The sequence below is a fragment of the Heterocephalus glaber genome, unplaced genomic scaffold, assembly GCF_053883595.1.
Source record: "Heterocephalus glaber isolate CG9 unplaced genomic scaffold, H.glaber_assembly_v1.0 deba00001442, whole genome shotgun sequence".
In the NCBI taxonomy this organism is placed as follows: Eukaryota; Metazoa; Chordata; class Mammalia; order Rodentia; family Bathyergidae; genus Heterocephalus; species Heterocephalus glaber.
In genome coordinates, this window is record NW_028258296.1 from 44953734 (window position 1) to 44978469 (window position 24736).

General features: G+C 40.4%; 1 protein-coding gene across 1 annotated transcript; it reads left to right on the plus strand.

The window, feature by feature from the left end:
• Nucleotides 1–12419: 12419 nt before the first annotated feature.
• On the plus strand, nt 12420–19661 carry Rbm15 (RNA binding motif protein 15). The gene is made up of 2 exons (XM_004853680.3): nt 12420–15366; nt 19289–19661. Exons 1-2 carry the CDS (start codon nt 12504–12506, stop codon nt 19309–19311), a joined length of 2886 nt encoding a protein of 961 aa, XP_004853737.2. The 5' UTR covers nt 12420–12503; the 3' UTR covers nt 19312–19661.
• The last annotated feature ends 5075 nt before the right edge of the window (nt 19662–24736 follow it).

A 24736-nucleotide genomic window follows, 5' to 3' on the forward strand; every position in this document is an offset into this window, starting at 1 on the left:
ACTGATAGGATCATATGGCTTTTTCCTTTCCTCCGTTAAAATGATGACTTATGGGGGGTGGATCTTCCAATGCTGAACCAACACTGCCATCCCTATAATAAAACCACTTACTATATACTGCCAGATCTGACTTCTAATAGTTTGTTTCGTTAAACAAATTTTTATTTATGTTCATATTTTTCTCTTCTATTATCTTTATCCAGTTTTAGGATTAGCACAATGTTGAGTTCCTAAAATGAGGGGAGAAGTGTTCCTTCTTTTTTCTGCTTTAAATGTTTGATATAATTTATCAGTTAAAATATGTATGAAAAAAATGTATATGAGCCTGTTGTTGTCATATAGATAGGTTTTCATGCTAGCAACATACTTTCTTTAATAAGTGCTATTCAAATTTTATATTTCCTCCAGAGTCAGTTTCATTAATTTGTCTTCCAAGGTACTTCATAGAAGTTGTCAAATTTATTTTAAAAATGATTTTTTGTAATATGCTTTCTATATCCTTTTAAATTCTGTAAAATCTGTGGTAATGTCCTCTAAATCTTGATATTGTAATTTAAAAAATGTATAATTGATACTGTGTAATAGGAAGAAAATGTCCAAAGGAGTAGGGGAAGTAGGAGGGGTAGGGGAAAGGAAAGAAGGGAAAAGAAAAAATATGAGAAAAGGAAAAAAATGGAAACAAAGTCTTTGTAAATATGGAAGGGTGGAGGGGGTGAAGGGAGGGCAGAGGAATGGGGAAAAATAAGAACCAAGGTACATCATGTAAAGTTACAAGATCACAATGGTGAATGTAACTGTATTTTATACCTAAAATATACCAATTAACCTCATGGAAAAAAAAACAACACCAGTGCCTCCTGGGTTATAAGCCTGCCAGCTTTCAGAGTAGAAATAGCAACACTGACTTTCCTGGGTCTCAAGCTTATAGACTACAGGTCTTGGGATCTTTCAGCCTCCATGAGAATATGATATTACAACCTGTATAGTAAATTATTTTATATATATATATATATATATATATATACACACACATATATATATGGCACACATTGGTTATTTTCTCTGGAGAAGCCTAATGCAGGTTGGGCCCAGAAACGTGCTCTTTAAAACAAGATCCCTAGGTTATTCTGACACTGGTTCTAGATTCTGACACCGGTTGGCAAACCTTGGCCTACAGGATTCATTCCTTCACAGCACTTTCTTATTAAACATAAAAATCTCAGCACCACTCTCAAGAGGACAATAGCTTCATTACAGAACTTCTGTAGTGTCTATATTTATCTACCAGCTTTCCTAGTTTGAGTTTTAATTTCTATAATTTATATTATAAAAATAATTTTATTCTCATTCTTAATATAGTAATGTATAAAATTGGATCTAGAAATGAATATTTTATATAATGTGGTTTTAAATATGCATGTACATAAAATTTATAAGTTAAATAGTAACAATGGGAAAAATACTCCAGATAAATATCACTACCCTCTTCTATGCTCACAGAGGCTCTAATAATATTCTGCCCTACTGTGTTGAATCCCACTACTTTAGGCAGCAAGGTCTCCCTGAAGATTCAATTTGTGCTATTCTCCCTGACTGGAAGGCATTTTGTTCCTTTGATAAATATTTATTGAAGATGTAGCATGTGTCAGGCACTGTGCATTGCAGTATATCCCATCCTCCATAGAGAGGTAATGACAGAAGACCACCATAGGGACAAAGGACAAACTCCTGGGTCCTTAATTTGTTATTCATTAAAAGCATGATCTGTGTTTTCTTCTGAGATAATCAGTGACTTTGAAAAGTTTTGCTAAAATCCATGACTCTTCACTCAGACCTATGAATGCCCCAAAACAGCTGCGTCTAGATGTCTCCCTAAAGCCTCATGCAGTCATAGGAGGCACTTTTCAGAAGTGGCTGGATCTAGATTGTGTGGTACTGGGATCAAGAGTGTGTGATTACTAAATCAGTCCACTGATTAATTTGGCATAGATCTGGCTAGGATTGGGGGTGTGTGCTATACTTGTTTTAGAGTGAGTAGCTTTCATAAAACATGAGAGACAGAAAGAGGGTTAGTGTGCCCTTGCCTGCCTGCTTGCCATGGACTATTTTTCCTCTGTGTTGCTCTTCTGCCATGCCAACCTGCCTTGGAGCTAGCTGATTATGGACTGAAACCTCTACAAACTGTGAGCCAAAGTAAACCTTTCCTCCTTTAACTTCGGGTGTCAGGTATTTTGTCTCAGCAACGAGAGGAGTAACTAAGACAACAAGTAAAAGTAGAAAAGAGCTTGACATTCATTTTATAAAATTCTGGACCAAATTCTTCTCAGGTCTGCATATAGGCATGTTCATCATTTAGGAAGTCTGTCTGAAAGTTGGCAGATCAAAAGGTATTAGTTCTAAATTTACCTAGCCTATCTTATCCCCCTTCAAGATGTAAGATACGAAGATAAGAGCAACTAATTTTCAGGATTCACAGGGCCATCTGATTACTAGCTTTTACAAGGTCCAGTTCCAGACCCTTCCCCCTTAGAGTGATGCCTAAAAGTCTCCAGTCATTGTCCTGAACTGGTAGTCACCTGGGTCCCTGGAAAAGCAGAGCTTCACATGACTGAAGCCTAAAACCTGAAGCCTAAAGCCTAAAACAATCATCTCAAGGGAACGGAACTGTCCCCAAGTCATAAGGATTTCTTTATAGCTGCAAAACCAGGCCTGAGATAATAATCACCCCAGCACCCTATAGAACTGGTCACTTCTGTTCCTGGCCAGTCTGGTCCTCTTCAACAGTGTGTCTCTTCCAGCCACTACTCAAGCTGGAGTCCTTTTCCTATCTTCTCTCTTACTTTCCAATTAAAGCTTTTGCTTGTAAATTTATATTGTTGCTTTAGTTTTAATTTCCAGTTTTACTAAAGCAAGGGCCTACATTGCCTGGTGACAGTAACTGCTTGTTTCTCTGAGGGCCACAAGGTCTGAGTTCCACTTCTATCATCACCTTATCACTCCATGATATAGTTAGCTGTATCCTTAGCTAAGCTGTGCAGCTTCCCAGGTCAGGGGCTACAGCTTATTCATCTTTGTTTCTCAGTAATTGGCATAGTGCCCAAAACCCAGCAAGAACTCAATTAATGTTGATGAATGAGTTAATAAACAAGTGATGATAGCCCAGTATCTGGTACATCACAGATGACCAATAAATACTGGTTGAAATGAAATTAAATTGAAAGTGCAGGTTACAGAAACAAAGGCAGAGAGAATTGCAAGGAGGAGGGGTTGTTGAACACTGTCAAAAAGCCAGATGTGGTGGCATACACCTGTAATCCCAGCACTCTGGGAGGGTGAGACAGGAGGATTCCAAGTTCAAGCCCAGCCTGAGTCACTTAGTGAGACTGTCTCAAAATAAAAATAAAAAGGACTCAGTACAAAATCCCTGGGTTTAAATCCAAGTTTGGGGAGGTGGGACCAAAGACACAGACACAACAAGTTGGATTTGACTAAAAGGTAGTTAATATTAAATCCTAGAACAAATAGCAATTAACAAAATGTTTATCACAAAGCTAACAAGTACCAGTATTTACTTATCCTCATAGTCTTAAAATCCAGTTACCGGGTAAATGTCTTTGAACCCTGCGGGTTTATTATGCCACAGTCTTCACTACCTAGGTAGGTAAAATGCCTATACCTTAGCTTTCCAAGTTTAAAGATCTCCCATTCACCCTTGAATTTTAGATTTATTCATACAATTTTATTTCTATGAAAAGGTGGGACAATTAGCAAAGGGGTTATCACCCCTATCACCTTCTCCCACCGCTCATTCCCTGAGCAAGTATTTACTATGCTAGTACACAGTGTTAAGTAGATCCGTTCTTCAGCCAATGGTGTAGCTTCTATTTGTAGAGCTTGTTTGTGCTTGTGGCTACATTTTAAAAATATTAAGTCATAGGCTTGCCTAGATTCCCAGGGCAGCTGAACTCCTGGGAAATTCCTCCTAGAAAAAAACATTTAGAATTTTTCCTGCCATTTGCTGCTTCCAGAGACTGCAGTAGCATGGGCATTCAGGTTACCTTCCTTGAGTAGAAATGCTGCCCAGGACATGTCCTGCGTGCCCTGCTTACATCCTGTGTCAAGGAAGTTGAGAGTTCCTTCACTGCTGGGTTTGCTGGAGTCTTCCATATGCAAAGCTGCGTAGGGTAGGGTGGAGGCTTGGATGAGATGGTAAAAAGTGTTTGCTAAGCTCATTCTTTCCCTTAGTTCATTTGATATTGGGAAATGAGGAAGTGGGTCACATGCATGTGTACATGGAAAGAACAAAGACCTTTTTTAAGAAGGAATGGATCCAGAGGTCTTGGTCACCCACTGGGGTGACTGATGTCTATCTAGACTTTATTGGACCAGGTGATGCCAATTATCCTCTGAGTAGGTGTGTAGGCCTAGTTATTCCATCTTTATCTTGAGGCCTGGCCTTCAACAGATGTGCCTCCAGCCACACTTGTAATTGTCCTTGTCTTCTGCACTGACTCTCTTGCTGGCCCAGCCCTGTCTGACTGCCTGTAATATTTCTGCCTAACTTAGCTGTCTATAATAATCTGAAGCTGATGCCTGCCATATGTGGGCTAAGTTCAGTGACTATGTCAGACAGAAAGGTCAGTGGGAAGATGGAGAGCAACATGAAGCTAAAATGGTAGTGTTACTGGCCACTTAGGTCCATATACTCAGGTTCCTTTACTCACTGCTGACCAAATCACAGGAGGCCATTTATTTTGGCAGAAAAAAAAGGATTTATTGACATTTCTGTTTAACAACTGAGTTCTGTTCCTGTGACAATGAACTAAGTGAGGAGTTGTATATAGTATAGTATGTACATTACAATATTCAGAACAAAGAAATGGTCAAAGAAAACTCCAACTCGATGACTTTGTTTTTATTTACATAACCCTTACATGCAGTACTGTAATGTATAACAGAACATAAAACTACAGTACTCTATTGTATAGTATAATTAGCAAAAATTACAATACTGTATAAACAAGGTGTACTGTACAAAGAGACATTGAGGCTGTATAAACCAGATGTACAGAACAGCACACGCATACACACACACACACACACACACACACACACAAAGATGGGTAATAAGTCTGAGTGGCAGGTCGTTAAGTCCAAACAGCATGCCTTGGTTGTAAGTCTGAAAACTCGTTAAACAAGTAGTTCATTAAATGAAGAATATCTGTATTCAAAGCTCGCTCCAAGGGGATGAAGGGGCCATATTTGCCTCAAATCACTATCTCGCTATGTACAGGTGAGTTAAGGCTGTAACTTTTCAAGTTTTATTTTGCTGTGTCAGTTATAGTAGGGTGGGCCGTGCCACATGGGGCCTTATATGCCACGCTTGGAATTTCTGTTGTTATCTGAGGAGCAATGGAATCCATTAGATTTGTGTTTTTGTAAATCATTCTAACTGCTGAGCAGAGGATTGATTGGAGGTAGATCCAGGGAGCAGTGCATTTAGAAGCCTGCTAAAGTAGTTCAGGATGATGGTCACTTGGCCCAAGATGACAGTATTGCAACCAATTCTCTCTCTCCCTCTGGGCTCTTGTTCTGAACACAACGAAATACAAAGTCCACAGACACAGCAGTGGAGAATGAACCAAATATAGTTTATTAGAATAAAGAAGAGCTCTCCATAGCCAAGAGGGACTCCAAGGGAGGACGCCAAGGAGACACTCAAGTTTAGGGGCTTATATGCCCTTTGTTGGGCTATTTTGGTGGGCATGTGAAAATGAGACAATGAAACAATAGGGCTGCCACTTTTAGCTAGGATTCTGATGTCAGAAGGAGTAGACTTTGCTTGCACCCCAACTTCCCAGGGCTTATCTCAGTTTACCCAGTCCCTTGTACTTTGAACCAATGTGGTTGCCATTTTTAGCTAGGCCTTTGACTTTAGGGGAACAAACTTCCCCAGCCCCCTAGCTTCCTGGGGCAGACTTCTGTGAGCCTCTTTCCCTTTGTGTTCCAATTTTCCCAGGGCTTATCTTGGTTTACATAGGTTCCTATTCTGTTTATCATTTCTCTAGCTCCTGGCCTTAGTAGTGGAACAGAGGCTGAAAAGACTTCATCCTCATGTATTTAGATCAAGTCCTTCTTCTACAAAGCAGCTGATACCATATAGAGCTGGCTTTTTAATACTTTACCAACATCCAACTGACTTCACCAGAAATCTCTCTCTGTACCTGAAAGATTGGGGATGAAGGAGGTGGTCTACTTTCATCCGAATTCATTCAAACAAAGCACTGTGTAGAAGCAGTTGTCCTAGTTGCTTCTCTCCAGAGCATCTGCCATTGGGATCCAAGGAGAACCCCAGGAGTTTCTAGCCTAACAATCACCAGTAACCACGACCTTTGGGGCTTGGTCTTTTACCCTATGTGACTGCATTTGTTTCCTGGATCTGAAATTTCAACTCTATACAAGAATTCCTTCGATATGTAAGAAAACGTCTCAAATAAGAGTTAAATTACACTAATTATTAGGATCATCCTGTCCTTGAGCCTCTGGGGCAGTGATGGCGAAACTTTTAGAGCTTTCAATGATACAAACAGCCTGTTGTGGCACATGTGCCATAGGTTCACCACCACTGCTCTGGGGTCTTTTAACATCATCTCACATCTCAGCCCTCAATTCCTCATGTTCTTATTGTCTATATATAATCTTATTTTCTCACAAAAGCTTCAGTTTATAGAGAGGTTACATGTCAAGCTCAAGGTTATTATAGTAAGGAAAGTGAAAGCCTAGCCCTTTCACAAAACATTGCTTGGAACTTAATCAGAATTCTACATTGTGCATTATATGTTGACTGAACTATTACAGTGAATACATATGATTCCCCTGACTGCCTTGTCTGTCCTGGTTTTCTTTCACTAAAACTTTATATGTGACATAACATTTACATTTTAATATTTTAATCACTAAGTTTAAGTATACCTGGTTTTTGCCATCACAGAACCAAATTGCATAATTTGATTTTCTTCCTGTATTTTTTTTTTGCTTAAATTCTTTTATTGGTACATTTTAGGTATACAATAGGTTTATACTTATCATTGGGTGCTTGTACCTGTACATGATGTATCTTGGTTATTTTTTCCCCATTACCTGTGCACCCTTCACTCCCTCCACTCTTCCCTATTTACATAGACTTTGTTTCCATTTTTTTCTTTTCTCATAATTTTTCCTTTCCTTTCTTTCCTTTCCCCTTCCCCTCCCACTTCCCCTACCACTTTGGACCTTTTCTTCCTATTTAAAATTATCAATTATTTGTTTTAATCATTTTAGTCCTTATTTACACTCTCAGTTTCTCACACTAGAGAAACTATTTGGTATTTACACATGTGTCCTATTTATTTCACTTAAGAGTATGACCTCATTGTGCATCCATTTAGCTATAAATGTCTCTAGTTTCTCATTCTTTATGGCTGAGGAGTACTCCATTTCTCCATTTTATAAAAAACCACATCTTTATCCAGTCTCCAGTTGATGGGCACTTGGGCTGTTTCCAAGCTTTAGCTATGACGAACTGTGCCTGTATAAAGATGGGTGCACATATATTGCTGTGGTATGATTCTTCTTCCTGTATTTTCACTGTACTGAACATATAAAACATGCTAAATAAAGATAAATTCATTGATCAATTAAAAGAATACACCATTTTATACCAGGTCTTGTGGTGTGTGCCTACAATCCCAGCACTCGGAAGGCTGAGATGGGAGGATCACCACAAATTTGAGACCAGTCTGTGCTACATACTGAGTTCAAGGCCAGCCTGAACTATACAGTAAGATCCTGTCTCAAAAAACAAAAAAGTCAACATCTTAAAATGTCATGGAAATACTGTTTATACTCACGCTATGTAAACAAAAGCATTTGCAGATATTCACTTTTTTTCTCTAGATGATTTGCAGCTGTTTGGAGAGGCTAGATTTCCTCAAAGCTAGTCTCTCCTGTCCTGACTAGTCATGCACTCAGTTAGTTAGAAGATCTAAGAAGGCAACTGCATTTGTGGGATCACCTTTATGTGGTAGACACACCAGAAAAATCTAAATCTACTACTTTGTTCAATTGAAACACAGTTGGTGACAAAAACACTCATATTTTAACAATTTACAGGTGAGTGGAATTTGAGACATAAGAGGTAGGAATGTTACTGGGTAGTCCCTTCAGAAATGGATAACCAATTAAACATATTCCAGGTCCTTCTTGTCTCAAAGAATCTCATAAGACAAGCCAAAAATGGTGCCAAAAGTTTATTTGAAAAGTGAGGGGTGGAGGGGTGAAGGCGTAAGGGAAAAACTAGCTCTGTAGAGCATATTTGAGCCAAACAAAAGAAAGGATAAATGCAAAAATAAAAGTACACCCTGGCCTAGAAGACAGAGCGGGTGGGCTGTGGTGAAGAGTCTTGGGGGATTTCATCTCTTTTATGTTGTCCATATCTTGTGGGAGCCAAGGGAAGTTCTACATACAGGGTCCTGAGAATTATTTGGTGCTGTCCTGGGATTTTGTAATTAACATGTACTGCTTATTTCCCAGTCAGGTTTGCCACACCTTTCCTCCTATATCAGGAAGACTACATAGAATAGCGTCTGGAGTTCTTTAAATTGGAATCTCCACCAGACACTGGGCATAGCAAGAGTATTTTGCCTAATACCCAAAAGGAGCTGCATGTCAAGCTTTTACTGCCTGTGACTTGAGAAGCTTTGCTCAATGACTTACCATCCTATCTCTTTTGCAAAATATCTAATTTCTACTTCTAAACTGCATATAATCAAATGAAATTCTCTTCTAATAAAGTTAAATTCATCGATTGCTCTTCATCTTTTTCTTAGAAATAAGTCTTCTGGTTTTCAGGTGGACTAAAACACAGCTAAGTGTGTTTAGATATGTACATTTTGGCTCATGAGATATAAAAGGAATTCTAGGTGGTATCTTAAAAGAAAGAGGATATGCTGTTGATTCTCTCTTCTTCCCTTTGGGTAGAGTGGATGGCCCTTGAAAATCCATTATAGATCACAAGACAGCATAAAGATTGCAGAGTAACAAAACAGAAGGAAATTATCTGGTCCTGAAAGTTTTCTAAACCATTTAGACTAAGTTGGAGATATTCTTTTACCCTTAAAAACCTTAGCATGTATGTCTGAGATCAAAGGCATTCTCCTAATTACCACAGCACAGTGATCAAAATAAGGAAATAATATTGATATATGACTATTCACTATATATATATAAATTTTATTAGTTGTTTTAGTGTTATACTTTACAGTTTCTCTCCCCATCTAGGTTATAATGATGTATAATGCATAAATTTTATTGACATGTCTCTTTAGTTTCCTTTACTTAAAAAAAAAATCAATATCTACTTATGATTAAAAACTTTCCAGTAGCCCCAGCTACGAGGGAGGCTGAAGCAGGAAGATCACTTAAGTCCATGAGTATGAGACCAGGCTGGGAAACATTGAGAAACCCTATTTTGAAAAAAGAAAAGAAAAGACCTTCCAGTAAAGTAGGAACAAATTGAATTTTCTTAAATGTAAGGATAATGAAAAGCAAAACATTTAATAAATATCATCCTAAATGGAAAAACATTAGAAACATTCTCTCTAAAATGCAGAAAAATACAGGAGTTCTATCACTCTTTCTATTTAACACTGTATCAGAGATTCTACTTAGCACAATAAGACCAGAAAATCAAATAAGAAGGATTGAAAAGGAAGAAATATTCTATTATTTGCCACCTCTGCTCTAACCCATAGGTCACTTTCATCCTCTCAGGCCTCTCCCGAGCACATGTATGGACATAGGCTGCTAAAACCTCACTAAGCAGCTTCATGAACACAAGGAATATAAAGAAAGTACACAAAAGAAATGAAAACAAACCATTTATTTTAACTAGACGGATCCAACATTTTATGTCATTATTCTGTTCTAGGATGGACATACACACCTAGCTCAGGCTACATTTAATTTTGTCCCTGGTAACTTTTGTCTATTGCACTAAATTTACCAGTCTTCTTGACTCCAGGCAGGCTACCAGTTAGTTTCTTAGGCAAGGCTTCTTACTGCTTCTGGTTGTGGACAGTAGCATCCAAGATGCTCCCTGGTACTCCTGAGTGCCAAGCTATGAAGCCTGGCATGCCTCAAATTAGTGCCTGTTCACCTCCCTGAATTCTCTTTCTCAACTTTTATGCTCCTTCAAAGCCCTGTCGTGAGGTTTGGGAAACTATTCTGACTGGTCCTTACCTTTTCCTTGGATCAGTGAGTCACCTATACAGGTCAATTTAAGTCAAAAATAGTCACTTTGCAGTCTAGTTTATCTGGATTGGCTATAGATTGAATAAAACAATCAGATAAAGGCTTAACTTCAATTTCTTTTTGCAGTAGTACTATTTATATAATCTAGAAAAAGATTAATCCCCTTCTGTAAAGCCTTTTATTTTGTAGTTTTACAATTGTGTTTTATCTCCTAATGTCCAGATTTTTATCTTTCAATACCATTTCCCACTAAAAAGAAACCAAAACTCCTTGGAGAAATGGCAGATTCTATGCCTGAGGCAGGTAATAGATCAGATAAGCCTGGAACAAAATAACAGAGCAGGGAAGAGTGGGAAGAGGAATGCAGACTGAAACATGACTGACATGATCTGATAATTGTTGAAAACTAGGTGTTTGGTACATGAGAATTCTTGATAGTACTGTACTCTACTTTTGCATTTAAAAAAACTTTCCCCATGAAAATAGTTTATGAAAGCTAAAAATAATTGCTTTTTTTTTTTTTTTTAATTCAAAGGGTACTGCACGTGCCTGGTAAAAGGTTTCCATGTGTGTACCAGTCTCCCACTCCAGATCCTCAGGCTCCCTCCGAAAAGCAATTCCAGTAACCACCCATTTCCCATGTGGTCAAGTAAAATTTCTACGAAAATATAAAAAGGATATGTGTATAAACATTTATATGATCCACACAATTTTCAAAGATACAGTTGTATCATATTGAACACATTATGCTAAGACTTATGAAGATTTATTTTAGTAGCTTGGGAAAGAGCGTGGACAGGGGCTTGAACCTTTCGCACCGAGCTCCATCCCCAACCCTTAAGAAAAATTTTGGGGGGGGGGGCAGGGTCGTTTCCCTGGCCGAGTTCGAACCTGCGATCCTCGTTACTCAGCTTCCCAGAGTGCTGGGATTAATGCTGAGAAGCATCACATAATAAAAGCGAATTTCTGTATTACATTCGATAGAATTTTACAGAATACAAAATCCACACGGGGTCGCAACAGAAAACAGGAAGCCCAGGCCCGTCAGCCGTGCCTCTCAGGTCCGGCCTTGCCCCGGGCCGCAGGTAGGAGCGTCGCTCCCCTGGGAACTTGGGCAGGAAGCGGCAGCATCCAGGGGGACCGGGCTCCCTCAGCGCGGAGCCGCTTCCCAGCTCTCGGGGCCTGGCGGTCTCAGCACCGCGCGTGCGGGACGTCCCGGTGACCCGGGGCTATGAATCCCCCATCTGCCGCTCCCCGGCCGCCCTCCAGGCCTCTGAGACCGCGGGCGGCGCCTTCTCTTGCACGGGGGTGGGGCCTTTACGGGCTGCTCGCGCTGTAGCTAGAGGGACTAAGATGGTGTAGGCGGGACGCCCGGGGACCGCTTCCTAAGGGAATCTAGGGCCGCGACAGGAAGAGGGCCTAACCTATCCCTCCTGCGGCACAGGCAGGAAGGTGCGAAGCCCGGAAGTTTCAAGATCCCAGGGCCCCAGCACAACCAAGCACGCCACAGGAATGAACAAGTGTTTGAGAGAACGCCGAAAGCGCGGGGAGGCGGGCCTGCCTCACGGTCACCATCTCGCGACACTTTAAGTGATGTCGCACAACAAGCGCGTGTTCTAGGCTTTCACCTTCACTCAGCCTCTTCAGTAGGTGCCTATCCCTTTAAGCAAGCGACGGACAGTTATTCCAGCCTATCAACTTCATTGTCAACATCCAATCAGATTTAAACTTCTCTCAGCTGCCGGAGAAGTTGGAAGAAAAGGGTCGAAAGAAGGAGAGAGAGAGCGCGCAAAAGCTCTCTGTCTCTCAAAAAGTCGGGGTGAGCCAAGCTCTCAAGAAAAAAACCGCCAGAACGGATGGGCCGACTTCCCAAATAGTGGGTTAGCGAACCGGGTCACAAACCAATGAAAGGGATGAGGAGGTGGGATCGTTGCTTTCACCGCGCAAGAAGTACCGTTACAGGGCAGACTTTTTGTCCAATCAACGCCTCCAGACTTTGGGTCAGGTGGCCATCAAGTGCGAGGGGCGGAGCTACAGCCTGGCGCGAGGAACCGTTAAGATAGACAAAAAATATAGCCAATGAGGTCCTCTGACTGGGGCGTTGGGAACCCAATAAAAGTGGCTGGGCGGGCGCCTTCCCCGAGCGCGGGGAGATGTAAAGACAGACAAATAGTTTTCCCAATGAGACTGTGGAAGAGCGAGCTAATTGACCAATGAGGTCTAGAGGGCGGGATCCTTTGCCGCGGCGGAGTCCAAGATGGCGGCGTGCGGTTCCGCTGTGTGAAACGAGCGCGGGGCAGCGGGTTAGTCAGCTCCGCGGAGACGACCTCCGACGACCCGCGACGATGAAAGGAAAAGAACGCTCGCCAGTCAAGCCCAAACGCTCCCGTGGTGGTGAGGACTCGACTTCCCGCGGGGAACGGAGCAAGAAGTTAGGGGGCTCTGGTGGCAGCAATGGGAGTAGCAGCGGGAAGACGGACGGCGGCGGCGGGTCGCGGCGGAGTCTTCACCTGGACAAGTCCAGCAGTCGAGGTGGCAGCCGCGAGTATGACACAGGTGGGGGCAGCTCCAGTAGTCGTTTGCATAGTTACAGCTCCCCAAGCACCAAAAATTCCTCGGGCGGGGGCGAGTCGCGCAGCAGCTCTCGGGGTGGAGGCGGGGAGTCACGTTCTTCGGGGGCCGCCTCCTCCGCTCCTGGCGGCGGGGACGGCGGGGAGTATAAGACTCTGAAGATAAGCGAGTTGGGGTCCCAGCTGAGTGACGAAGCCGTGGAGGACGGACTGTTTCACGAGTTCAAACGCTTCGGTGATGTAAGTGTCAAAATCAGTCATCTCTCAGGTTCTGGCAGCGGGGATGAGCGGGTAGCCTTTGTGAACTTCCGGCGGCCAGAGGACGCGCGGGCGGCCAAGCATGCCAGAGGCCGCCTGGTGCTGTATGACCGGCCTCTGAAGATAGAAGCTGTGTATGTGAGCCGGCGCCGCAGCCGCTCCCCTTTAGACAAAGATACTTATCCTCCGTCAGCCAGCGTGGTCGGGGCCTCTGTAGGTGGTCACCGGCACCCCCCTGGAGGAGGCGGTGGAGGCCAGAGATCACTTTCCCCTGGCGGTGCTGCATTGGGATACAGAGACTACCGGTTGCAGCAGTTGGCTCTTGGTCGCCTGCCCCCTCCACCTCCGCCACCATTGCCCCGAGAACTGGAGCGAGAACGAGATTATCCATTCTATGAGAGAGTGCGACCAGCGTATAGTCTTGAGCCAAGGGTGGGAGCTGGAGCAGGTGCTGCTCCTTTCCGAGAAGTGGATGAGATTTCACCCGAGGATGATCAGCGTGCTAACCGGACGCTTTTCTTGGGCAACCTGGACATTACTGTGACCGAGAGTGATCTAAGAAGGGCTTTTGATCGCTTTGGAGTCATTACAGAAGTAGACATCAAGAGGCCTTCTCGTGGCCAGACCAGTACCTATGGCTTTCTCAAATTTGAGAACCTAGACATGTCTCACCGGGCCAAACTAGCAATGTCTGGCAAGATTATAATTCGGAATCCTATCAAAATTGGTTATGGTAAAGCCACACCCACTACCCGCCTTTGGGTTGGTGGCCTTGGACCTTGGGTGCCTCTTGCAGCCCTGGCACGAGAATTTGACCGATTTGGCACTATACGCACGATAGACTACCGGAAAGGTGATAGTTGGGCGTATATCCAGTATGAAAGCTTGGATGCAGCTCATGCTGCCTGGACCCATATGCGGGGATTCCCACTTGGTGGCCCAGATCGTCGTCTTAGAGTAGACTTTGCAGACACAGAACATCGTTACCAGCAGCAGTATCTGCAGCCTCTGCCCTTGACTCATTATGAACTGGTGACAGATGCTTTTGGACATCGGGCACCTGATCCTTTGAGAGGGGCACGGGATAGAACGCCACCTCTACTATATAGAGATCGTGACAGGGACCTTTATCCTGATTCTGACTGGGTGCCTCCCCCACCCCCAGTCCGAGAGCGTAGCACTAGGACTGCTGCTACTGCTGTGGCTGCTTATGAGTCACTGGATAGCTTGGATAGAAGGCGGGATGGCTGGTCCTTGGACCGGGATAGAGGTGATCGAGATCTGCCCAGCAGCAGAGACCAGCCTAGGAAGCGACGGTTGCCTGAGGAGAGTGGCATACGGCATCTGGATAGGTCCCCTGAGAGTGACCGGCCACGGAAACGTCACTGTGCTCCTTCTCCTGACCGTAGTCCAGAACTGAGCAGCCGGGATCGTTACAACAGTGACAGTGATCGATCTTCCCGTCTTCTCTTGGAAAGGCCCTCTCCAGTCAGAGACAGGAGAGGTAGTTTGGAGAAGAGCCAGGGTGACAAACGAGACCGGAAAAACTCTGCATCAGCTGAACGGGATAGGAAGCACCGGACAGCTGCTCCCACTGAGGGAAAAAGCCCTCTGAAAAAAGAAGACCGTTCTGATGGGAGTGTACCCAGTGCCAGCACTGCTTCATCGAAGCTGAAATCCCCTTCCCAGAAACAGGATGGGGGGTCAGCCCCTGCTGCAACAGCCTCTCCCAAACTTTGTTTGGCCTGGCAGGGCATGCTTCTACTGAAGAACAGCAACTTTCCTTCCAACATGCATCTGTTGCAGGGTGACCTCCAAGTGGCTAGCAGTCTTCTTGTGGAGGGTTCAACAGGAGGCAAAGTAGCCCAGCTCAAGATTACACAGCGACTTCGTTTAGACCAGCCCAAATTGGATGAAGTAACTCGACGCATCAAAGTGGCAGGGCCCAATGGTTATGCCATTCTTCTGGCTGTACCTGGAAGTTCTGACAGCAGATCCTCCTCTTCCTCAGCCACATCAGACACTGCCACCTCTACTCAGAGGCCACTTAGGAACCTTGTGTCCTATTTAAAGCAAAAGCAGGCAGCTGGGGTGATCAGCCTCCCTGTTGGAGGCAACAAAGACAAGGAAAACACCGGCGTCCTTCATGCCTTCCCACCTTGTGAATTCTCCCAGCAGTTCCTGGATTCCCCTGCCAAGGCACTGGCCAAATCTGAAGAAGATTACCTGGTCATGATCATTGTCCGTGGTGCGTCCTAAAGTCCATGTGTAACTTGTATTTACTACTTTGACATGGTTTCTGTTTTGTGATGTGTAATGGGATACAGCATCAGATGAAATTTTCTTTCTAATTATTTAGTTGTAGCCTTTTTATATTTTTATAAACCTCTAAAACAAATTAGAACAGTTTAGCTGTTCAGTGAAAGGGAAATCCTTAAGGTATCAGGAAGATGAATTTGCTTTAAGAGTTCCTGTTCTCCTGATTAACTTTTTTTTTTCTTTTTTAATCCTGAGCTTAAAATAAATCCTCAAAGTTACAAAACCAAAAGTTTGAAAAATCAGAATATTGACAAAGAGCCTTCTGACTATAAACAGATGGCAACATGGCTTCATTGGTGTGTAGATAAATAATTCGTTTACCAGAAACATTACTTTTGTGACTGAAATTTGATCAGGGATCTCAGAAATATATGCAGTTAAATTGTTTAGCAATGTAATTATTTTAATCAGGTATTTGAATATTTCTCTTAAAATACAGCTAATTCTAGGAGAGTTGGCTTTACATGGATTAGCTCTTGAGTTTTGTATCCCATCTGTGCACTTTTGGTTTATAGCTGTAACTGGTAAAAATTGAGGACTGTGTTAAAAGCCGTTTATGTCTTTTGCTTAGACTAGTATGCAAGAAAGTGAGTAGATGCTTTTTAAAATCAGAATTTTTAGTCAGTTATAGGTGTGTGGTGGTGTTTTACTGACTTTCAGAGGTGCAACAGGTACAGTTCAAATTTAATTGTGCATATTTTAAAACTTAAATATATTCTTCGTCAAAGATGAGTTTTTTTTGTATCCGTTCAAATTTCTGGTTTCAATAATAGAAAAGTTGGCTTCAGGCTTTTGGTTCAGTGGGCATTAATCAGCCATATCTGGATTGCAGATTTTTTTTTTTAAAGTTGGTGTAAAATGCCTTTGATACACTTTTTAAAAAAACTGCTGGTATTTTTATTTTCATATTTAAACAGTAGTGGTGACATTACATTACTAGAAATGTTTTGAATATTTTTGAAATTTCATGCTTAATATTTTCATTGTTATCCAGCCATTGAGATTTGAAACATCAGTGTGGGAAAATCCTTTTTTATCGTTTGCCCAAACACCTGTAATTATTATAAAATAATTTAGCCCACCTACAGATTTTTGTTTTGGTTTGGTTTTTAATTTTGGGTTTTTTTTATTGTTGTTTGTTTTTTTTGTCCTGAGCTGAGCTGAGAAAGATATATGACTTTTGGTTCTTAGCAAGGACTTTTGCTATTTTACAGTAATGGATGGTTTTTGTTTTTACCTACTCCTCTGCCACCACCCCTGATTCCTCAGGTCACTAGTAAGTATATTTTTCTCCCTTGACTTAAGTGGTGAGGACTTAAGGCCCTTGATATATTTTGGAACCTTCTGGATCATGGTCAGGTTTTTATTCTGTGAAAGTGACTTATTCAAAGCCTGACAGAACTCAGTAACTGTTTTCTTTCTGTAATCAAAGCTGGTAGTTTTGGAATAGCACCAATAATAACCCAGGGAAATGTAATTTTTATTTCTATTATGACAGGTGTCTCATGCGTGTTAGCACAAAAATCTCATCACTGCTGCATCATGTTTTTAGGTTTTCGTTATGCATTTATACTTTTTAAAAGAAATTTGGAGGTTTCTGTTTTTTGTTTCATTTTTAAACTGGAAAAACTAGCCATTTTGAGAGAAGGAAAGTACTAGGCTATGAGCACAAAGCTCCTTAGTGTGCTTGCAACTAAGACTTTGGGTGCCTTTTGTTTCCCAAAAAGCAGTGGCTGGTATAGAGTAGAAACCTATTCAGAAACTTATGCAGGTGTGGAGCTTGTGCTCCATGGGGTCAAAGTACAGTTGTAGCTAGATACATTTTTCCAGTTTAAATAATTTCACTAACCATTAACTTTTGAATATCTTTTGATAAGATGGTTAGACAGATGACTTCACTCTTTTAGAAAGTGATGCCCATGGCACCTAATTTTACTATAAACCAAAATATGTGGGTTTTCCCTTTTTCTTTTTTGTTTTAAACTGAAGTTGGTGTGATAGTTTATTGAAGAGCACTGTGGTTTTTGCTCCATGTTTGTTTGAATCCTTATCTGACATTGCTGCTTTTGTTATACCTGGGCAATTTTGTGCTTCAGTGTTTTTAGAACAATGGCTTGATACCATTTCTAAATGTATGTCTTATAAAAAACTAATGATGTTTAATTTGGTACTTACCTACAGAGTACCATTTTCCAGATGAATCTCTTATTTGTGTTGCCCATTCTGTTGTGTGGGTTCAAAATACTTGTAAATGATCTACTTAAACCTTCAGAATTTGAATGAAAGCAAAAGTCTAAAACTGGTTCCTAATACTCAGAATTTCATAATCTCAACACTGGATACTTTTTGTAGTATCCAAATCTTTTTTTCTTGAATTACTTTAGTGTAACTGATTTTTTTTTAGGAACTCTGTTAAAATGAAGGGAAAGACAATTTCTTAAGTGTATCATTAAATTATTAAGTATTACTGGTAAAAGTAATGTAATTAAGACTTTAAGATCACACCTTCAAAAGTTATGGAAAATTAAGCACTCAGCTCCTAGCAGATAATTCTACTTAGTTTTTTGGTAATATTTTGTTAATTGTAATTGAGATTCCTGTAAAGAATTTTTTCACATGGAAACTTAAATTTCTGGTTTAAGATGACTTTATGAAGTGAGAGTATAGTTTCCCTTAGGGATTACATATGAAAAATGTCCATCCTCTGACTGGCCTAAGCTTTTGTCAAGTTTTGAAGGTAATATATTCCCTTCTTGACTCAGATCAGTTGGTGTATAGTAGTTAAAAAGGTGTTTTTCAGAGTCAGACATTTCCAGATTTATTTACAAATGATTTATGAGCAAATGTTCACTGATTATACTAATTTTCTTTTCTGAAAATTTAAGTCTACTTTTAACCTTAAGACAGTGAAATTGCTCACTTTGCAGGCACAATTCAAACTGTTTACTTTGGATCCATACAGGAATCATTCACCAAAATCTCTGTTGTAATAGAATTAGGAAATCCTCTTAAGAAGAAGGCCTTAATGACCTTTTATGTGAAACCAAGTTTTGGAGAGAATTTCTGGACTTTGCAATCTATGTCACAGTGTCTCATTTTGAGATAGGAGTTAGGTATGAGAGCAAGAAAAGAAGTGGAACTGACCCTGTTAACATTCTGGTTATAGTGATATCCTCTAAAGGGGAAAGTGATTTCAGGTAACTACAGTGAAATGTTAAGCTTAATGAAGTGTTAATGTGTGTGATTTAAACAGAGTTGAAAAGTGAGAGTCCTGGAGTGTTCTTTTACTGCTTAGCAATTGTATGAGTGTTTTCTTAACAGAAAATAACAGCTGCTGTCTTTGGTATCATACAGGAAGGTAGTTTTTTAAACGACTTTGTATTGTGACCCTTTTCTACAATAATGGAGTAATAGTCTGTTACTCTATTTAAATTACAGAATGGAAGTAGAGGGGGTAAAAGTTTAAACTTCACCTTTTTATAGTTTCACTTTTTAAGTTATATTTAAGAGATACTGGTTGATTGTGAAATTGCATTTTTTCTGAAAATTTTTGCCATGTTTTACTCAGTTGTATGAGGATAAAGTATATTTTCAGTCCTATAATCCTCAATTGCAATCGTTAAAAAAAACTCACCCTATTGTTCTACCTGTTAGTTGTCTATCCATACAGTAAATTCATTATAAGGTTTGTGCCAGTGGGTATTATTGGTGCTTTTTGAAGTCAAGGTGGACTATCCAGAAAGGTCTTGTTAATATTATGTTCATCTGTAATGCATAGGGGAAATATATATATATATTTTTAATATTGTAAACATTTGTACTGAATAACCTTTTTTTCCCCCCCCCGCAAGCAAAACTGGTGAACAATGGATGAAGATATGGAATTCAAAGCTCTAATGGACCTTTTTGAAGAGAAGTTGTGTCTTATGTGGAGTTTACATGGGCCTCTGATGGAAGAAAGCTAATCTGTTTAGTATTTGTGCATTTTACTAAAATGGCAGCTTAACGTTGTGTATCTGCTATTGTGATGCCAATGCCGGTGTTTTAAGTGGAAAAAAAATGACCTCTTTGCTTTGTGCTGTGTACACAAGATTTCTGGAAAAGTAAAGAAAAACCCTTTTTATGGCTCACACAGCTTAAAAGTAGCTGTCACTCAAACGTGCGCTCACAGTTGAGCTGCTTTTGTTTTATTCTAAATAAATTGTTTCTTTTGAGGAAAATGTTTTTCTGCCTGGAAGTGAATTGACGGCAAACCTTGACCCCTTTGTTTGCAGCCAAGGGGGTACTTGCTGCTGCTCAGAGCTTGTATGTCTTGAGCAAGAAGCAGGGAGACCATCAATTTCATTTTGACTATCACGGTGTGTCAATTCTGAAGGATCACTAGTGTTACCGTGGCCCCCTTTGTTTGCAGTGAAGGGGATCCTTTGCTTCTCGGTCCTCAACGTGATGAGGAAATGGTGCTGTTGGCTGGCACACAAGAAGCCGGGGCAAGCACCCTAAGCCTCACCACAGTGCACGAGTCGGGGGCTTTGCTGGTTTGAAGAGCTGGAGTTGCTGAATTTAAGTTTTGATTTATTTTGTTCACCCATCACGTTTGGCCTTAGTTTCATTTTTAATTTGAAGAAAAGTTTGAAATTGCTTTATCTTGCACTTTTAACATTTGCACCAAATTGCCAAAAGAAGGAGAAATACTCCGTTTGCTTTTTAAATGTTAATGATGATGTTAATAAAGCCTTTCCTGACACATTTGAGGAGCTCCTCCGTCTCCAGGGGCTTCTTACCAGAGTTATGCAGTGATGGGTTTAGTTCTGAATGGATGAAGAGTTCCTGAGAGCTAGCATTTATAATTAGAACCGTTACTTTGTATCTGTGCCTTATTTGACCTGTGGTTCCACATGCCTTGGATGTGCATGCACCGTGACGGTTTCATAGGTACGAACGCACACTCAGGCCCAGTCACTTCGGTTGGTAGTACAGATTGTGAGGAAAAAAAATGGAGGCATCCTTAAGGAGGAGAAAGTGTTTGCCTTTAGTTCCTGCATTATCCTGTACAGGGGCTCTTGAGCTTTGGAAGCCTGTTCCCAGTACAGGAGAACAACTCCCCTGTTTGCAGCAGGAGTCTTCGGTGCACAGTGACAACGCTGGAGTGCAAGAGGAAGCCAGCAATGCTGCACCTTTGGCTTCAGACACCATGGTTGTTGTTTGCCAATTTTAAACTAAACTAGTTGCAGACGAAGACCACCTTGAAATTCAGGCTTGTTGGGCTTGTTTTGAATTTTAACCTCGGATGGAAGAGCCCTAGTGCTGTCTGTCTCCATGCGGGATTGATGATTGCTAGGCAACAGGTGATTATCAACCGAGGATGCCACGGTTATACTCTGCAAGGTGGTGTTCCAGTGGCAAACAGCTGTGTAAACTTGTAAACAGGTAAGAGGGTTTTTAGAGGTCAAAAACGCATACTTAATAGGGTGAGGGCTTTTAATGTTTCAAGTGTGTTTCTCTGGTTAAAAGTCTGGGCACTCTGCTGCCATTACTAGCTTCCTTCTGTCACCGAGGTATATACAAAATTCTGGCTAGAACTTTTACTTTATATTTTTATTCTTTACTTTTAGTATTTGAAAAAGTCTTTTAATGTGGGATCAAACATTTTTAATATTTTGGTTATGCATTTGGGAACTATGGTTTTGATGCCCATAATGTTTGACATTTTTCATTAATCTTAGCCTTTGCCTTTTGTCATGATGTAATGGTGCAGGAGGACATACTGCTATCAACATGTTGTTCATTTATAAACAGATTTCTAAATTTCAAAGTTAAGAGTACTGTAGTATGTAACAGATTGGGAATGATAGATATTTTAGCCAAAATGTTTTTTTTAATAAAGAGTCTAGTCATAAAATTAGGAAACTGTAACTTTAGGTAAATGAATAGACAGTTTGAAAAAAGCCTGACTTTTGTCTGCTCTTAACATTTTCATTCTCTAGTTAGTCCTGCCAGTTTTCTGAGCCTCCTCCTACATTAATTAAGTGTGGGGCTTTGACACCTTATCACAGCATAACTTTTATGGTATGTAATACTGCTTAGATTTCCTTGCTTTGTAAGAAATAGAATAAGAAATTCTGAATAGGATTTTTTTTTTCATCTCTTCCAGAAGACTTACAGGATTGATAAGTATAGTAACTGATCTGTACAGGCTACTTTTTTCCATGAGTTTGATTGAGCTCCTTGAATTGTTTAACTGGACAGCTCACATACCCAGACTTTTAGAGAGTAATAGGGGCAAAACAGACATTGGGAATTTTGATGGTTTCTGTGTATCATTTTCAGGCGTATTTTTAAAAAGGTATGAGGTGGTTCCATCTAAGGCTTTGCTAAATGATCTCCCCTTATATTTCTTTAAAGCATTTAATCTGTGGAAAGAGCAGTTTTGAATGTGTTTTCTTTTTCTTGGTAGCCCACATTGTAAGTCCTTTAAGTAGTTTTCCAGGTAGCAAGCAGTTACTTTAATTTTAATTTTTTTGTTTTGGTATTGGGGATCAAACTCAGGACCTTGCACTTGTGAGGCAGGCACAGTTCCACTGAGCTAAATCCCTGGCCCAAGTAAGCAATTATTTTAAATTACTGTGGACGTTTAAGAGATTACGATGAACTTTCTGTATATTTCTGCATGTTTGGTATCTCCCTAAAATCGCAGGCTTCATTTCTCAAGAATGAGGCAAATATATTTTCAAACAGGTCATCTGTTTATCTGTGGAACCATATGCAAAATGGGAAGGTACACAGCATGATAATATTTTGAAATTACAGTACTTTGGAAATTATTCCCAGCTACACTGTGAAGGAAAAACTAGGCTGAGTGTTAGATCCAGAGTTCTGATTTTATAAATTGGAAACTGCCCTTTTGAAGTATTTGTGTGGTTTTCTAGTCTTTCATTTGATATAAATGTAGCGTTCTGTAAAAGAAATAGTTCCAGGAGCACCTCTGAATTGACTTGAGCTCATTTTGAAAGGTTGGCTGTGGTATTAAAATTTAAAATAAGGATTACCCTGACTTCGGTAAAACAACCCAGATTTTGTAAAGTGCCACTTAAGTAGCCTAAATCATATTGTTTACAGGTTTTTTTAAAATCTGAGGCAATAAATGTAGTGCTTATGGCTTGTACAGCATTGCTTTTTTCTTTTAGCAATATTGTATCTGATTATGGCCTCTCTGGCCACCACCTTCATCTGTCACTCCAATTTACTGTCTTTGAGCTCCCCTGTTTAAAAGTTCTTTTCACTTAATAACTTGGATCTGGTTTTAAGTTCTTAGCAGATGAATTTATGGAATAACAATTTCCTTACGCCTTAAACAAGGTTTGTTTTAGCAGTCAGTAAGAGTTTTGACTTTGATGTAAAATTACTTAGCTTGCATCAACTTAAATGAATGTAATATTCAGCTTCCAGTTAAGGTTTCTGTAGTCATTTGAATACTGGCTGAAGTGCTGGAAATAGGAAATAGAGGAAAAGATCAGATAGTCTCTGGAGCTGTTAGCAGCTTATACTGTAATAGGGGAAAGTAGGTATAAATAGACAAATACTAAATACAGTTTAAGAGCCGGGGATTCAGCTCAGTGGTTCCGCTGCCTGCTTCGCAAGGGCAAGGTCCCAAGTTCCATCCCCAGTACCAAAAAAAATAAAAAAGAAACTACTAAATACAGTTTAAGACAACTATAGGAGGATGATGAATGTCACTATATTGTATACCTTAAATGTACCAATAAAATTAATTTTAAAAAAAGAACTGTAGGGCGGGGGATTTAGCTCAGTGGTTTTGCTGCCTGCTGCGCAAGCGCAAGGACCTGAGTTTGATCCCCAGTACCAAAAATAAATAAATAAATAAATAAAATTTAAAAAGGGAAGTCACAGGTTAGCATCAAATTAATTGCTGAAGAGTTTTTGCAGGTGACAAGGGTGTATGAACAGGTTAAACCTGGGATGGTCAAGAAAGATTTTATAGAAGAATTTGTTAGAAAAGGATATGAAATGGTAGAGGGAGGTTGGGATTGATAGGTCAGGCAGACAAACATGAGTAAGAGTATAGTAGCTTGTTGCTTGATGTTTTGAGAAAGTAAGCTGCAGACTAAAGCCTGGAAAACTATGAAGATTATTGGGTCAACAAAAACAGGAAATCGTAGAGGAGAAGCCAGGTTGAAGAGTGCAGGAGTGGGGATAGATGATCAGTTTGGATATAGTGAGACCAATTATTATTGAATACCCACTTCATGCCAAGTATTCTGTCAAATACTGTACACGTGTTTCATTTAAGTCTCACCATATACTGTAACCTGACAACTAGTAAGTGATGGAGCCAGGGTTTTAACCAGGCTTTGCTTCAGCTAGGTCTGTCTTGGTCATTGTATTGTTGTGCTTCATGACCTTTAATCTGGAGGCTAGGAATAGGACTATAGCTACAAACTTGAGAAAATGGCCGAGGATTTCAGACTACAATAAATTTTTACAAAATTTGAGAAACAAGTAGGCTCTTTGCTGTTTTGAGATTTGTTAGGATCCACATGGCCCAGAAGTCTTTATTTTTTTTATAAGCTCCCCAGGTAATTCTGATAGTTCCTTCTGTGGTGAGTGGACCCACAGTGTAGAGGTGTAAACTTCCTGGAGTATTTAAGGATGGGAAGAGACCATGGTGCTGTGAAAGTCTAGGTGGGAAAGCAGGAGTAGTGTTCTGTCTCAAAAAACAGAGGAAGAGCTTCCAGAAGATAAAGCTCTTACAGCAGGCAGGGGAGAAGAAAACAAAATGCTATGGAATTTATCACTTAAAGTCATCATTTAAGTAACAGTTTTATAATCATGTAATTACTTACTTAATTTTGCCTCAATACTGCAAAGGACCATTGTTTATGAAATGCTAAAGGGATACCAGAAGAGTTTTGTGACATGACTAAGGAATACACAACTAGGAACTGATTGAGGTATCCTTGAATTTTCAGATGTTAACTTAAAAATAATGACTATCATCTATCTTAAAATTAAAAACAATTCTGGGATTGAGCATGTGTGTATACACATGAAAGTTATTTATTAATGAATGATTATACTACTTCTTAATTATTAGATTACTAATAGGACTGAGACAGAAAAAAGTTTCAGGTTAAACATCCCTAATTTGAAATCCGAGGTGCTCCAAAATCTGAAATCTATTGATCATATTGACCCTTAAATTTCAGATTTAGGAGCATTTCAGATTTTCAGTTCAGGAATGCTGAACCAGTAAATTCTATGCAAACATTCTAAAACCTAAA